This window comes from Camponotus vicinus, unplaced genomic scaffold (assembly GCF_025532165.1).
Source record: "Camponotus vicinus isolate PSW18456_S1 unplaced genomic scaffold, iyCamVici1.0 SCAF_1, whole genome shotgun sequence".
Lineage (NCBI taxonomy): Eukaryota > Metazoa > Arthropoda > Insecta > Hymenoptera > Formicidae > Camponotus > Camponotus vicinus.
Window position 1 is genome coordinate 22,499,705 of NW_028141945.1, and position 14,164 is coordinate 22,513,868.

At 34.4% G+C, this 14,164-nt stretch overlaps 3 protein-coding genes across 7 annotated transcripts; 1 reads left to right on the top strand and 2 right to left on the bottom strand.

The window, feature by feature from the left end:
- Positions 1-1,394: 1,394 nt before the first annotated feature.
- LOC145959596 (anillin-like) lies at positions 1,395-8,525 on the bottom strand. Of its 4 annotated transcripts, none has more exons than XM_083078590.1 (19): positions 8,433-8,525; positions 7,843-7,981; positions 7,393-7,510; positions 6,987-7,235; positions 6,485-6,660; positions 6,072-6,257; positions 5,002-5,784; positions 4,805-4,895; positions 4,462-4,706; positions 4,270-4,395; positions 4,003-4,181; positions 3,824-3,917; positions 3,519-3,759; positions 3,230-3,391; positions 2,916-3,142; positions 2,670-2,828; positions 2,350-2,572; positions 2,106-2,250; positions 1,395-2,025 (listed from the first exon to the last, which is right to left on the bottom strand). In XM_083078590.1, exons 2-19 carry the CDS (start codon positions 7,858-7,860, stop codon positions 1,917-1,919), a joined length of 3,531 nt encoding a protein of 1,176 aa, XP_082934716.1. In that variant the 5' UTR covers positions 7,861-7,981; positions 8,433-8,525; the 3' UTR covers positions 1,395-1,916. The 4 variants fall into 4 exon arrangements, with proteins under 4 accessions (XP_082934716.1, XP_082934715.1, XP_082934718.1 ...); XM_083078589.1 differs by having other exon boundaries at positions 5,002-5,853; XM_083078592.1 differs by lacking the exon at positions 6,072-6,257.
- Positions 8,526-8,959: 434 nt separating this feature from the next.
- On the bottom strand, positions 8,960-11,239 carry LOC145959598 (serine/threonine-protein phosphatase 2A regulatory subunit B'' subunit gamma-like). Its single transcript, XM_083078595.1, has 6 exons — positions 10,887-11,239; positions 10,247-10,761; positions 9,806-10,131; positions 9,516-9,729; positions 9,303-9,430; positions 8,960-9,222 (listed from the first exon to the last, which is right to left on the bottom strand). Exons 1-6 carry the CDS (start codon positions 10,930-10,932, stop codon positions 9,111-9,113), a joined length of 1,341 nt encoding a protein of 446 aa, XP_082934721.1. The 5' UTR covers positions 10,933-11,239; the 3' UTR covers positions 8,960-9,110.
- Edem1 (ER degradation-enhancing alpha-mannosidase-like protein 2) lies at positions 11,140-13,837 on the top strand. 2 transcript variants are annotated; one of them, XM_083078594.1, is made up of 2 exons: positions 11,140-12,831; positions 12,916-13,837. In XM_083078594.1, the coding sequence occupies exons 1-2, from the start codon at positions 11,543-11,545 to the stop codon at positions 13,622-13,624; spliced, it is 1,998 nt and encodes a 665-aa protein (XP_082934720.1). In that variant the 5' UTR covers positions 11,140-11,542; the 3' UTR covers positions 13,625-13,837. The 2 variants fall into 2 exon arrangements, with proteins under 2 accessions (XP_082934720.1, XP_082934719.1); XM_083078593.1 differs by having other exon boundaries at positions 11,141-11,496; positions 11,562-13,837.
- Positions 13,838-14,164: the final 327 nt, after the last annotated feature.

The following is a 14,164-nucleotide window of genomic DNA, read 5'->3' on the forward strand; positions in this document are numbered from 1 at the left end:
AGATACGTAGTAAACTAAAACTGTCAATAAAAACCTTTTCTCACGAGTTTATTTTTTTTAATGACCAAACGGCCCTTACTTTATGAATATGCCTCGTACTTAACCAGTTGTTGGCCTGAATTTACTGATCGTTCACAGATCAGAAGTGGCCATTAAAATCTAAGGAAGAAGAAGAAGAGTGCTACTTAGCCGCTCAGTGAGCGGTTGTGCTTCTGGATGCACCCAATGGCTGCGTTCAGCAGGAAAAGCTGCTTTGCAACTGTTGTAAAATTCGTGAATCTGATTGGTGTATACTCTTAGATTCAGCCAAAATTAAGAGCATACACCAATCAGGCTCACGAATTTTACAACAGTTGCAAAGCAGCTTTTCTGCTGAACGCAGCCAATGTGACTATCAATGCGAGTAGTGATTGGCTTTTGCTTTTCTGCCAAGATGTGAATGCGCCCTAAGGATAAGTTCTCATTTGACGCTCAACGCTTTTTAGCATCAAGATATCACATTTATAAAAAATACTCTTATTGAATGTTTGTTTTATATAAAATACTCTATTGGATATCGAAGAACGTAATGTCAGCCTAAAATTTGATCGTGATATCTTACATTGTAAAATGCGCATAACATATGACCTTACTTAAAATCATGAAGTATTATTTTTTTTTTTGCTTCTTAAATATTATAATTACAAATAGATATTACAAAATATTTTTCAAAGCTATAAACTTAAAAAAGAAATCGTTTTATGTAGAGATAGGATGGATATATTTAATTAAATATAAAAGAGTTGAATATATATGTACTTAACAATCCTCATGCTACAAAAAAATATCCTTAATTATCGTTTTATCAATTAGTTTTTTATGGTTTTAAATCTTAATTAAGGGATAATTATGTTATCTATATATAATTAATCAAGTTGTATACATAATTAATTATTAATATATAAAATCGTAATTTTACACATATAAATATTACTATGTTAATGAAGATTAATCTATTTAGCCTATTTACAATTTTTTTCATGTGTATATAATACTATAAAAATATCGGAATACAATTACAATAATATCAAAGTCCCTCTTTCAGTGCAAACAAAATATTATTCAAGATGCAATTCAAATCAATATAAAATAATATATATATACATATATTATATATATATATATATATATATATATATAATATATATATATATATATATAATATATATATATATATATATAATATATATATATATATATATATATATATATATATATATATATATAATATATATATATATATATATATATATATATATATAATATATATATATATATATATATATATATATATATCGAATACTTAATATATACATGTATATGTATTAAATATATTGATATAAGAATTTAGCGGGTAAATTTTCATAATTTTGTTTGCTTGTTACATATTATTTTTATAAATTTTTATTATCAATAAGGTATTAAGTATATCTTTAAATAAATGTTTTTGTTTTATAGATTATGTCTCTATATAAGATTGTATAAGATTACAAATTGCATTAAATTAATCAATTAGTAAAAAATCAATCAATTAATCAATTAAACAATTATATTAAAATAAAGCATTATTGTTCGTAAAAAATATATAAAACATATTGTGAACGTGAAAATTCAAGCTTGACCTAAAGTTCTACTACATTCCACATCCTTTCATATGTAATACTTGCATTATTCGTATTTAAACATTTGTACCATGTTTATATATCTAACAAATGCATGTACTTAAACTCGACGAATAAAATTATTTTGCTAAATATGTTAAACGAAGTACTTTATCCTATATATTTCAATAAGTAATACATAATACATCATTGCTCGTCTCTTATCACAAAAATCGATTTGAACGTACCTGAATACGTTGCTCGAGATTAACAAGTTTAAACTGGATTTCTAAATAATCCCCAAGCTCTAATTAAACTTAGAGTTTTATTCAATTTCGACATCCATTGTAATCCTTCTTCTTTTGTGTCAGCTAATAAAAAGTGCCTGTAAATAATATATAAATAGTATTAAGTATTATAAGTTCATTTTATGTTAATGATAAGCCGGAAAGTAATGATACATACTGTATTGTGGTTTCAATCCCATTCGTCTTCATAATGAGACTGTTATCATCTCCGGGTTGCGCTGGTCTAGATGTCTCCAACACAAATGTAAAAGGACGAGCGCATTTCTCTCGATTTACGAATTGTACATTCTTCGTAATTACACCTACAGATATATAGCATATTGAAAAGATAAATCCAGAAATTAAGTAAAAAATAACCAGGCATACAGAAAAATTACAATCAAATGTTCCAATAGAATTACCTTCTAAATCTAAATATGATATCGGACTTTTCTTGTGTTCGTCCTCAGGATGTATCCAAAAGTAAAGTCTAGCGTCTTTAAGCCAACACCATCTTCGACGCCAAGCTCCTAAGTTCGAAATATCCTCAAAGAGTGTCAAGAATCCGCGATGCTCTACCGATACTGAAAGCTTGCGCGATACACGCATTCGTAGAAGTCCTTCCAGAGGAGCATGCGGCGAGACCTAAATGAAAGAATGCATATTTATAATCAACACTTGTATACATGTTAGATTTAAATATAAATTTTCATCGTATTAAAAAGATTCACAATACACATACTCCATACAGAGTGAATTGTTCACAATTTATATCATTGATCGTAATAGTCGCAGTTCCAGATAATTCAAAAGCAGGCGATCTGATTACGTGCGGTCCAGCTGGACTCTGTATATCCGGCATTACAAATTGACTTTTTTTCTTTGGCGTCTTGTTTGTTGTCTGTAAATAGATGCAACATTAAATATAATCATTAATACACATTTTATTACATGTTATAATTTAAAAATATATATATAAAGATCTTACTTTTATGTTATGATGATTAATGTGATACTTCTTTTCATGGGGCAAAAATTTTGGCTGTGTTTGCAAGGAATACACTTCGACATCAATTTTAAAATCATTATATAAATTTTCAAATTTCAACATCGAAGTGAAACGAATACATGAGTCACCTGGTTCAGCAGTAGCTGCTTGAGTGGCAACCATTTCACCTAAGTGATACATCAAGCAGACACAGTGAAGATATTTATCTGCAACAATTTATACTTATTATTTTAATACAGTTTTTTCACAATATTTTATAACAATAACAAAACTGTATATTACTTTACACTTACCAAGACCCATATGTCGAATATATTCTGGTTTCAGTGATAATGTAATCGCTGAAATTGATAAGGCTCCACTCCCTACATCTGGTGAACCTGCCTTGACAGGTCTTAGCGTGCCTTCTCGCTTTAGTCTCTGCACTTCATTCAACGCAGCTTGTCGTTTACGAGCTAAATGTGAAAAAGAATATAGTTTTTACGTTTATAATATTTATTTAATAGAGATTTGCATATTATCTATCCTTTCAATATCTAACATATACAAAACTCTGTATGTTGCATAAAAATAAAAACTTACTGGCAACAAGAAGAGCCCATTCACCTCCGACATGTTCACTAGAACCATTAAATTCTATGCTAGCGTTGCATAAATTTAATGCTTTGCTAGCTTCTTCTATTTTCTTGTTTTGTGTGACAACTTCGTCCAATAATTTTTTCACTTTATTTTCTACCAGCACTGATTCATCCTCACATTTCTGTATATCAGAAGCCAGATCTGATCCTGCTTCTGGTTTTGAAGCTGAATGAGCTTTAGTCAGCTAAAATTATAAAAATGCCATAAATATTTTCTATTCATAGATATATTAAAATATCTCAACTTACCTGAGATTGTTCTCGTCTATATGCACTAACAGTGCGTATTAATGGTTTGCATTTGCCACTATCTTCTAAACTGTCTTTTAGAGGTGAACGATATCTGTGAAATTAAAAATCGTCTTTTAAAGAAAACGAAACTTTTATCTTAATCTTAAAATCTATAAAATATATGCAATTGACTATACTTGAAACTGTTATGCGTCACTAACGGAGATCTGCCACCTTTATTTACTTTCGGTGGTGTTGGACCTTCCTCTTTCACATTATTATCTTCCATGTCGAGACACTCGTCCAAATATTGATCCATTTCGTCCAGTGCTGAAATATCCGATGTAGTGCTATCTGGATCTGGTTCTATAGATCTCTGTAATATTATTAAAAAATATTATTATTTAATAAAATAGAATTATATAATATATAATCTAGAGTATAATATTGAATGATTCTTGTACCTTTTTATTAAACAATGAGCGTTCGTTAAACGCATTCAAAACAGTACGTCCTAAACTCGTGCGTCCAAAAGATGAATTCTGTGTGCTTTCTCGATCACTTTCAGTCTCTTGATCAGTTTCATTATTCTGCAAAATATCCAAGAATGTATAAAAATATTTCTCAATATATACACTCGTTTATTTTTATTTTACCTGAATGTAATAATCAGCTTCAGTGGTCGTTTCGCTTTCAGTTTCAGTTTTCTCATCAAGAGTAGCTGTTACAGGCTCGGTACTATCAATAGTATATTCTGAATCAACTTCACTTTCTGTAACTTCAATTTCAGATAAATTTGGGTAAAGGGATCCTGGTTTCAGAATACACACACGGATACGTTTAACATTGGAATCGGAAAAAGTTTTATTTGAATGTTGAACCTTAGGTGGACTTCCAACAACTAAAATATGTTAAGAAGAAAAATGAATCAGTATTATATTTTATATACACGAGAAAGATAATATGAGAATTCAAAAAAGAAATCTGTTTTTTTATTACCTTGTCTTTTTATCGGAGATTTACTATGATATGACACAATCTCAGGTTGTGTTGGTGGTAGTGGCGGTGGTGGAGGTGGAGTGATGTGATCCTATATATGTATATATTAGATAAATAAAATATATATTTTTTAATTAATGATATATAAACATATTTATATGTATATATATCTTATAAGTTATAAAATTTAATTTTACCGGAGCAGGAGTCGGTTTCACGGGACAAATCGGCGAACTTTTTGGCGAGGTTGATTTGCCACCTCCTTCGCTACTTTCGCTCGTTCTAACACAGGATCTAGCAGCGGCACGAGCAATCTCCTTATTGTTATTAAATCGCGAGCGCAGCATATTTAATTCACGCTGTCTCTCATTATAAGTAGCTTGTAAGATATGATTTTCCATTTCTCCTACTTTGTTTTTATTGCTACTTTGTTCAAACACTGCACGTTGTTCAAGAACCGAGAAGCCTTTGTTTGAAGCGTCATTTCGATTATTCACGTCATGAACAACCGAATTACTTATATTAGATCCTGATTGCATGTTAAACTTATTACTCTCCTGTAATTTCTTAGGCGGTATCGACATCGTAAGCGGTGCTTTTGGTATTAATGGTGCCTCTCCTTTATTTCGCTCAAAAAACGCCATTCTTTCGGCGACCGACATTTGAGTAGGATCTTTCGCCTTGATATCCATGTTTTTAGCTTCGAACATTGATGCTTTGCTTAACACTGAACCTGATGATTGGGCTAAAGTTTTTGGCGAGCTGTTAAATCCAGTTCTTGATGGTAGTCGAGAACTGCTATTGGTATTTGCGCCTTTCACAATATTTTCGGGAGTATTAGAATTGCTAGTGCTGTCTTCTGTATTCTTGTTTCTCGGTGAACAATCAAATTTCTCAGAAGAGATTCGCTTCTTTTCCATCTGAACATTACTCGTGAGTTTCTTAGGTGATAAATGATTTGTCGTCGCATTTGTTGATCCCTGAGAACAATGCTTATAGTCATACACAAGGCGAGAATTGCTTTTCGTACGACTAAAGCCTTGAGCCTCCTGTAAACGTTTAGCTATCCAAATATAATCGTTTATGCTAATTCTTATGCTAATTGCTAATTCTTTTTTCCTTTATCAAAAATATCAAAGTATAAAAAAGTGTAATATAAAAAAATACACAAAAAATTTATATAGCATAAACAATTGTACAAAGAAATTTACAAAGCTTTAGTCTCCTTCGTCTTTTAAAGAGAAAATTAAAATAAATTATTTTTTACCAAATTTTCTAATACAGTTTTATCCCACTTTAATTGTTTAACTGGACTAGCATCTTTGCTTTTTGTCTCATTACTAACAGCAACCCACTTGTAATTTTCACTTGTGCTTGGTTGTGGTTCTACATTCTTAACTTGTTCATTAAACTTGGCTTGTATTTTTTCTGTTTTGTTACTTACTGGTTTAGTCTATAAGATTAATACATAATTGTGCATGTTACAAATTTAATTATTTTTTATTTTTATTCTATATGTTATTCTATTTTCTCTTTTTTTTATGTTTTACATAAAAATTTTTTTTTTATTTCCATAGTTTCTAATTCTTTTATTATTATTCCATCGCCCTTCATTCTTTTTCTAAGTGGCTGATACTTCAACATATAAATTCTTCTTTTAAAATAAATATTATAAAATACCTTTGAATTTAATATTGGATGCGATAAATCATCTTCCCAATTGTTAATGGTTGAAGCTAAAGCTGCTAATCGATCGAGTCTAGCACCTCTTTTAATCGGTTTATGTTCAGTATCAATTTCTTCTGCATTGAATTTCTCTTCAGTCCTATGTATCGGGGATCCAAGAGTATTATCCTCTGAAAAAGACAAATTATATGTTCACTTATATATTCATATAATAAAAGTTAACATAATTTTTCTCTAGAAATAAAACTGTGAATTAAAGAAATAAAAAAGGAAATGTAATCATGCATATTATGTATATTTTAGACATGCTCATATATTCATTGTTAGTAAACAAATTTGGGAATACTATGAATTATATGAAGATATAAGTGTATAAATATGAAAATATCAACAAGAGATTAGAATCTACAACAAGGTTCAAGATAAATATAAACTACTATCAATCAGTGTCTAATTTATATTCACTTAATTTTTTATATATAAAATTACTATTTACCAGAATATAATTTTCCAAGTCTTTGTAACTTGGAACGCACGTTATATGTTCCAAATTCATCATTTTCTTTATTATTTTGTTCATTATTCTCAGATGTACCATTTTCAGGATGAAGGAATATGTCAGAAGATTTTATAGGAGTTTTAGCTGCAGTTGCCTTTGGTGATTTGACTGAAATTTCATTTGCTACTGCTGTTGCCTTTGGTGATTTGACTGAAATTTCATTTGCTACTGCTGTTGCTGCTGCCACTGAATAAGTATAAAGCTATATAGCAATTGTCTCAATATAAGAAGCTAATTTTATACATTTAACTTTGCGATTTATTATACAATAAATATTTTTAACTGCACTATTTAAATTATATATGAAAAATCTAAAAAGAGAATGTATAGAAAAATGTATTACCTGTTAGTTGTTCTAGCTGAACATTTCCTTTTAAAGGACTTTTTTTAATATCATGTCCTGCATTAATTAATTGTTCATTCAATTTCTCTCTCCGCGCTTTAGCACGTTCCAACATACGCTGTTTATCAATATATACATATATAATTGGAGTATACAAATAAAAATAATATTAAAAAATACTTTTGTGCATATTATAATAAATACTCTTTTAATATTTAATAATATAATAATGTTTCTAACATGAAATGACATTTAAATACTACAAATGAATATAATAATAATTTCAATATATTGCACACAATCGAATATCTTCTCAAAAAAAAAATGTTATTTAGAGATCGATTGAATAGAAACCATTCATGAATATAATAAATGTATCGAAACTACGTCGCGATATGTCAATATGTATTCATATGTATTTATCTGATTAGAGGAAAAAAAGATTCTTACTTGTACGAAAGGCTCCATTTATTTTGAGAAACCAACTTTGCCTTCACCGAAATTCCTTCACGAAATAAGAATTTATTTCCGAGACAAAAAGACACCGCTTCTTGAAACGACACCGAAGGATCGAGGTGCGGCTTTTATCCTGCAACGTACAAAAAGACCATCTTTATTTCCGACCGTTGGATTTAAACACAAGCGCCATACTGCTCGACGGGGGGGACAAAAGAGAGAAAGTGAGAGAGAGAGGGAAAAACGGATGGAGAATGAATCCCCACTGGTGATTCTCGGGAAGTCTCGTGTCTGATATGTCAAACAGATATAAAAAACGTATCGCAAAAAACGTACATCAAATGACTTTTTACTTCGCGAAAAGATATGATTCTTTTTTTTTCTCGCACGAATAAGATTGTTTGCCTTTTAATATCACACGATTATACCTGGTTACGCTTTTCCAGTTCTTACATTTGTATTTTTAGACGAAATGAATATATATACATATATGCACGCTTTAAATAGGAAAGGGAAAAAATGCATACAATAAAACGAGTAAACTTAATATCGCGAAGAGTTCTCGTCAGAAGAAAATGTCAAACCTGAGCGTTTTAATTCAGTGGCAAATTGCGACGAACAGACGCGCACTTTCATGTGAAGACTGAGATGCGTAGAGACGCCAAGCAACGAAAAGCTACAGCGCAGTAGCGTAACTACAAATTTTCCCGCCCTTAAGCAAAATTAAAACTTGTTCTTTTTATTTTATCTACAACATATTAAAAAGAAATTTAAGATAAAAATCTGTGCAGTTTTTTATAAGCATGCCTACAATTGAGAACGAATGTGAATACGTCTTAATTCTTTATTGAAATCTGATTTTTATGAAACACCTTATTCACATTTAATAGTACATTACTGATGCAATCCTACGCTTTGACCCAACGGTTTGAAATCGCGCTTCCCGATTGGTCCGCGGGGGACCAATGCTTTCATATCAATACGTATAAATTATAATTTAAAAATTCAAATTTTTTACGGTTCGAACTACAGATTGTTCGAAGAATGTTTGATTTAAAAATAAATTAAGCACACAATTGTCGTGAATTATCTAAGGCACTTTTCCTCCTAATTATAAATTATAAAAATTTTATTGACTAAAATAAAATATGAAGTATCACAAATAGTTTTAATTATATATAACATGTCAATAGATAGATTAGAGTTGTCCGTTATCCCCGTGGAATATTTATATCATATTTTGGGATAGTAGTTTTTTTTCGTCATACATGGGATGATTCGTCCCCGGTATCAGCAGCCATGGCTTCACGATTTTCGTATGCCCAAAAACCATGAAACTCGATTAAAATACTGACCATTGTGTCACCTTGTCCACTTGCAATCAGAATATTTTACAATTTAGCAATCTAATGTATTTTTCTATATCATAATATATTGTATACAATATTTTATACCAAGATAAGAGATCCTGCAGTGTGATTTTACATGGATCTGCTGGTTTGACCATGTCAAATATTTCGTCTTTAACATCTTCAAAGCTAACAGGTTCTTGGCCATGCATTGTCATCTGTTCTTGTATAGCCTGCAAAGCAATACCTATTTTAATTGAAAACTACAAAAAATCTGTCGAAAAATTTAAATCATAACGATAAATACAGGATACGTACTCTAAAGAAATAATTAAGACAAAATGTGTCTAAATAACCGCGATTGTTGATATCGAGAATACGAAACAGGTAATGAAGACTCTGAGGTTCATGTCGATTCTCTAGTGCTAAGACAAAATCTAAGTAGGTTTTATAGTCCATTTCTCCCTCGTAAGTCAAGCATTCTTGAAATATTCTTTCAAGAAAAACACCAGTTAGAGTACCAGTACCATACCTATATAAGTATATTTTTAATTTACTCTTGTATATGTGATAATTTTATATTATAATGCAATTTTTCAGTTCATTACCCAGCAAGTTCTTCCTTGTTTAACATTCCATTATGATCTCTGTCCAGATTAAGATATTGCCCGTATACTTTAAGAGCAGATGGTGCAGAAAACCAATTTGCTTCTTGTAAATCTTTCGGCAAGTCCTCATCTCTTAACTCTAAAAGATCGTCCAGAAAACTGCAGGTCAAAATATCTTGAATACGAACTCGTCCAGTTCGAAGAGGATCCAAGAAGAATAAAAATTTTCTCACAGCTGTGCACACATAAAATGAATGAAAAGACTTTTCAAGACCTTCGAGTTGCGGCAATGTTGGTATCAATTCTAAAATATAGTTTTCCAGATCCTGTATAAGTAAATAAATTTAAAATTTATGAAAGTCTCATAAATAAATATATAGTATAATATATAATATAAGGATGATAAGAATATGATAAAAGTCTATATTTTTAAAAACTTACCGATTCTCTAAGATATCCTTGTCCTGTCATATCATATAAAGAAAGACCAATCCGCGTTTGATGCAACCAGACTTTTCGCATAACATAGTTGAATAGCGCCGTAATGCTAATTCTACCATGTGGATCTCCTTGTTGTAGTTTAGCAAAAACAACTGCGGTGAAATACGAACTACATTTTGCTCCTGCCAGTTTACCCACTTTCTTAAAATCCTCGTAATTAATTAACTGTTCATCCCCTGACAATGGTGGACTATGATATTTGTCCAACAAAACATACAATGCTTTCAGTTCATTGTTATCGAGCAATTGTCGAGAGCGTCTTTGCAAGAATAAGGCACGCGTCTCTTCGCGTAACTTTTGTGGTAAAATTTCATCCTCTTTCGGCAACTTGAAATAAAACTTTGGTATAATTTTATACGTAGTGTCATTATCCCTTGCCTTTACACCTTTCCACTGCTGATACATTTTCTGAAAGTATTCATCCTCTTTCTCCTCAGTTTGAGAGTTTTCATCTCCTGAAACGATACATGACATAAGCACATGGACATAAACGCATTCAGTCTATTTATATGTCGTGTAAATAAATACATGTGCGAAGTGCTATTTTTGTTACAAAATGCAATTATATATATATACGTACGTTTGTTTGCTAAAGCGCAGTTTCGTAATAAAGTTTTCAGTTCCATATCCACAAACACATCCACCGCGCGTTGTTGTCACTCGACCCTACTGCACCTGCACCTGCACTTCGACGCCTCGCTGGGTTGCGTTCGAAAATGTCTCGTCGAAGCAGAAGTGGAGTGCGATTGACCAATCGGAACAGATAAATCCTCGCTTCTTTTATCCTGATTGGCCAATCGAAGCTGCACGTTCCGAGGAGGGTAGACTTTGGAACACAGCCCTGCGGGTTACGTTGGGTTACGTCGCGTTGCGAGATCAACCGGTGACCCCGTGACAGAAAACAGAATCACTTGAAGTGCAGCGGCCGATGATTGCCTGATCGTCCTCCCCTCGTTCCTGCGATTCAGCCGGATATGGTCGGGAAATTGGATTTGCATCGCGCGCGCGCGTGCTTTAATTCCACGTACGGCATGAATCGCGATATAGGTTAGACGCGACACTGCGAGTGTTCGCGCGAGGGAGGATAATAAAATTGTTTTGATTACGTGGCCGATTCGCGTGAGCCCGCGGCTCATGTGTTTGATCCCGCGAGATTCATCGTCGTCGGAGAGGAGCGGCGATGTGCAACGGTGATAAGAGATAAAAGGCTGCACAAAGTTGAGCAACAATAAAACCATGATCCTGTTTAGAACAGGCTCGATTCTGGGCTTCTTGATCCTGGTGAGCGGATTCCGGGAGTACAACAAGAGAGATCTGATCGCTTTGCGCGAGGAGGTTCGGTCCATGTTCGATTACGCTTATTCCGGCTACCTGACGCACGCCTATCCGTACGACGAGCTACGTTCGTTGAGCTGCGACGGCTTCGACACCTGGGGCAGCTTCTCCCTGACGCTGATCGACGCCCTGGACACGCTCGCGGTTATGGGAAACCTCTCGGAATTTCGCCGCGTCGCCGAGATAATCAGCGCGAGGGAGAACTTCGAGGCCAACATCAACGTGTCCGTGTTCGAGACGAACATCCGGGTGGTCGGTGGATTGCTGAGCGCCCACCTGTTGTCGCGGAGGGCAGGTGTCAAGCTGGAACCGGGCTGGCCCTGCAACGGTCCGTTGCTGCGTCTCGCCGAGGACATGGCTAAAAGACTGATCGCGGCGTTCGATACACCTACAGGGATGCCATATGGTACGGTTAATCTCAAGTACGGCGTGCCAGAAGGAGAAACCAGCATCACTTGCACCGCTGGCATTGGCACTTTTCTACTGGAATTTGGCACCCTCTCCAGGCTGACGGGAGATCCACTGTACGAAGAAGTGGCTATGAATGCTATAAAGGCGTTACATTATTATAAATCCAACATTGGCTTGGTCGGCAATCATATAGACGTCCTCACCGGTCATTGGACTGCCCAGGATTCTGGTATAGGTGCTGGAGTCGACTCTTATTTCGAGTATCTGGCCAAGGGTACATTACTGTTCCAAGATCCCTTACTGGCTTCGATATTTCAGGAGCATAGGAGAGCCATAGAAAAGTATATTCGTCGAGAAGATTGGCATCTGTGGGTCTCCATGACTAAAGGTCAAGTGACGCTGCCAGTTTTTCAATCCCTGGACGCTTACTGGCCCGGCGTCTTGAGTCTTTTCGGCGAGATCACGGACGCGATGAAATCCCTGCACAATTATCATCGCGTGTGGAAGCAATTCGGATTCACTCCCGAGTTCTACAATATACCGCAGGCCGAGGCGGGTACCAATAGGGAGGGCTATCCCCTGCGACCGGAGCTCATAGAATCCGTTATGTATCTTTACAGAGCGACCAGAGATCCCTGGCTGATCCAAGTGGGAGTGGATATCCTGAGAAGTTTGCAGCACAGCGCTAAAACCACGTGCGGCTACGCGACCATCAACGACGTCCGGGATCATCGCAAAGCAGACAGGATGGAGTCCTTTTTTCTCGCAGAGACTACCAAGTACCTGTACCTTCTCTTCGACACCGATAATTTTATTCACAACACTGGTTCCGAGGGTGAGCTAATCAATACTCAATGGGGTAGATGCGTCGTGGATGCTGGCGGATATATCTTCAATACCGAGGCTCATCCGATCGATCCCGGAGCGTTATACTGCTGTCGTCCGGCGCGAGAGATCTTTCCGGACAAGAGAGCGGTCCTCAAGAGATTTTTACCCACGCGGGACATGCCGGAAGATAACATCGCGCCAAACGATCTTCACTTCGAGAAGGATGTTATCGAGACGAAGAATCCAGGCGTGCTGCCGATCGCGATAGCCAAATTGTCCGAAATCAGGCATTACGCGGTGAATAAGAAAGAAGGCGCTCTCAATGAGAGCTCTTCATCGTCCAATGCTTCATCGCCGAGGGATTCTGGCGCGGATGAAAACGTGACTGTCGAGGAAACGAAGAAATCGAATCGGACCGTCCGACTTCCGGAGCAGATTCTCGCACCCTCATCGACAATCTACAAGGCTGACGATAGTGATATTCCTGATAGTTTCGAATCTCCCATATTATCAAACGGACAGTATTCGAGTTCCTCGAGTGCCACGGTGCAGAATTCTGGTACCCGATTAAACGCGACACCGAGTCCCACCAAGACCAGATTCGAGCCCCAAATAATGCTGGAGAACATCAGACGTGGGAATCTCTATCCGACAAATGTCACAGCAAGACAGAATTATCAAATCTTGTCCTGTCAAGCTCAACCATTCCTGCAACGAATGTCGATCATAGGGGAATTTTTTTAAACAATGCGTCGAATAACAAATCGAGGATGTATAGAAATTTGTGAATTTGTTACGGTGATTCTTGAACTATTTTTGAGTCGCAAGAGAGACTGTTGTTATGAAAACGAAATTTTACACAGTCTTGTTTCGCAAGCATATTGTACTTTAATATATTTCTGTGATATAACTGTTGTATAGTTTATAATAAATATAAGATATGCAAATGAAGAAGAATCTACTTTTTACTAGCAACTTGAGAAATCTCATTGAATTTTTAATTGCATCGTATAATTATATTTTGTAATCATATTTTTAATTTTTTAATTATATTTTTGTTAATTTGTGAGATTAAATTTAAATTGTTAGACCTCTAGAAATGTCGAAATTTTAATTAATATTACTCCCTCTAATCTGATTATATTTTCTCTTATATATATTTTTTTTTCAAAAATTGTCAATAGTCTTGTTATTTATGTAATCTGTAGTATACACAAATAATTACCACCAACAGATATATATATATATACAATCATAATTTCCAACAGTAGGTAACATTTGTTA

What these genes read in the sequence shown, in the direction of transcription:
- LOC145959596 (XM_083078589.1), bottom strand. An exon ending in AAACTGTATTAGAAAATTTG is followed by an intron (nt 5,854 to 6,071) that starts GTAAAAAATAAT and finishes AAACGTTTACAG; the next exon opens with GAGGCTCAAGGCTTTAGTCG. An exon ending in TGAAACCGACTCCTGCTCCG is followed by an intron (nt 4,896 to 5,001) that starts GTAAAATTAAAT and finishes ATACATATATAG; the next exon opens with GATCACATCACTCCACCTCC.
- LOC145959598 (XM_083078595.1), bottom strand. Translation starts at nt 10,932, where the DNA reads ATGGAACTGAAAACTTTATTACGAAACTGCGCTTTAGCAAACAAAC. An exon ending in CTGCGCTTTAGCAAACAAAC is followed by an intron (nt 10,762 to 10,886) that starts GTACGTATATAT and finishes GTATCGTTTCAG; the next exon opens with GAGATGAAAACTCTCAAACT. An exon ending in AAGGATATCTTAGAGAATCG is followed by an intron (nt 10,132 to 10,246) that starts GTAAGTTTTTAA and finishes TTACTTATACAG; the next exon opens with GATCTGGAAAACTATATTTT.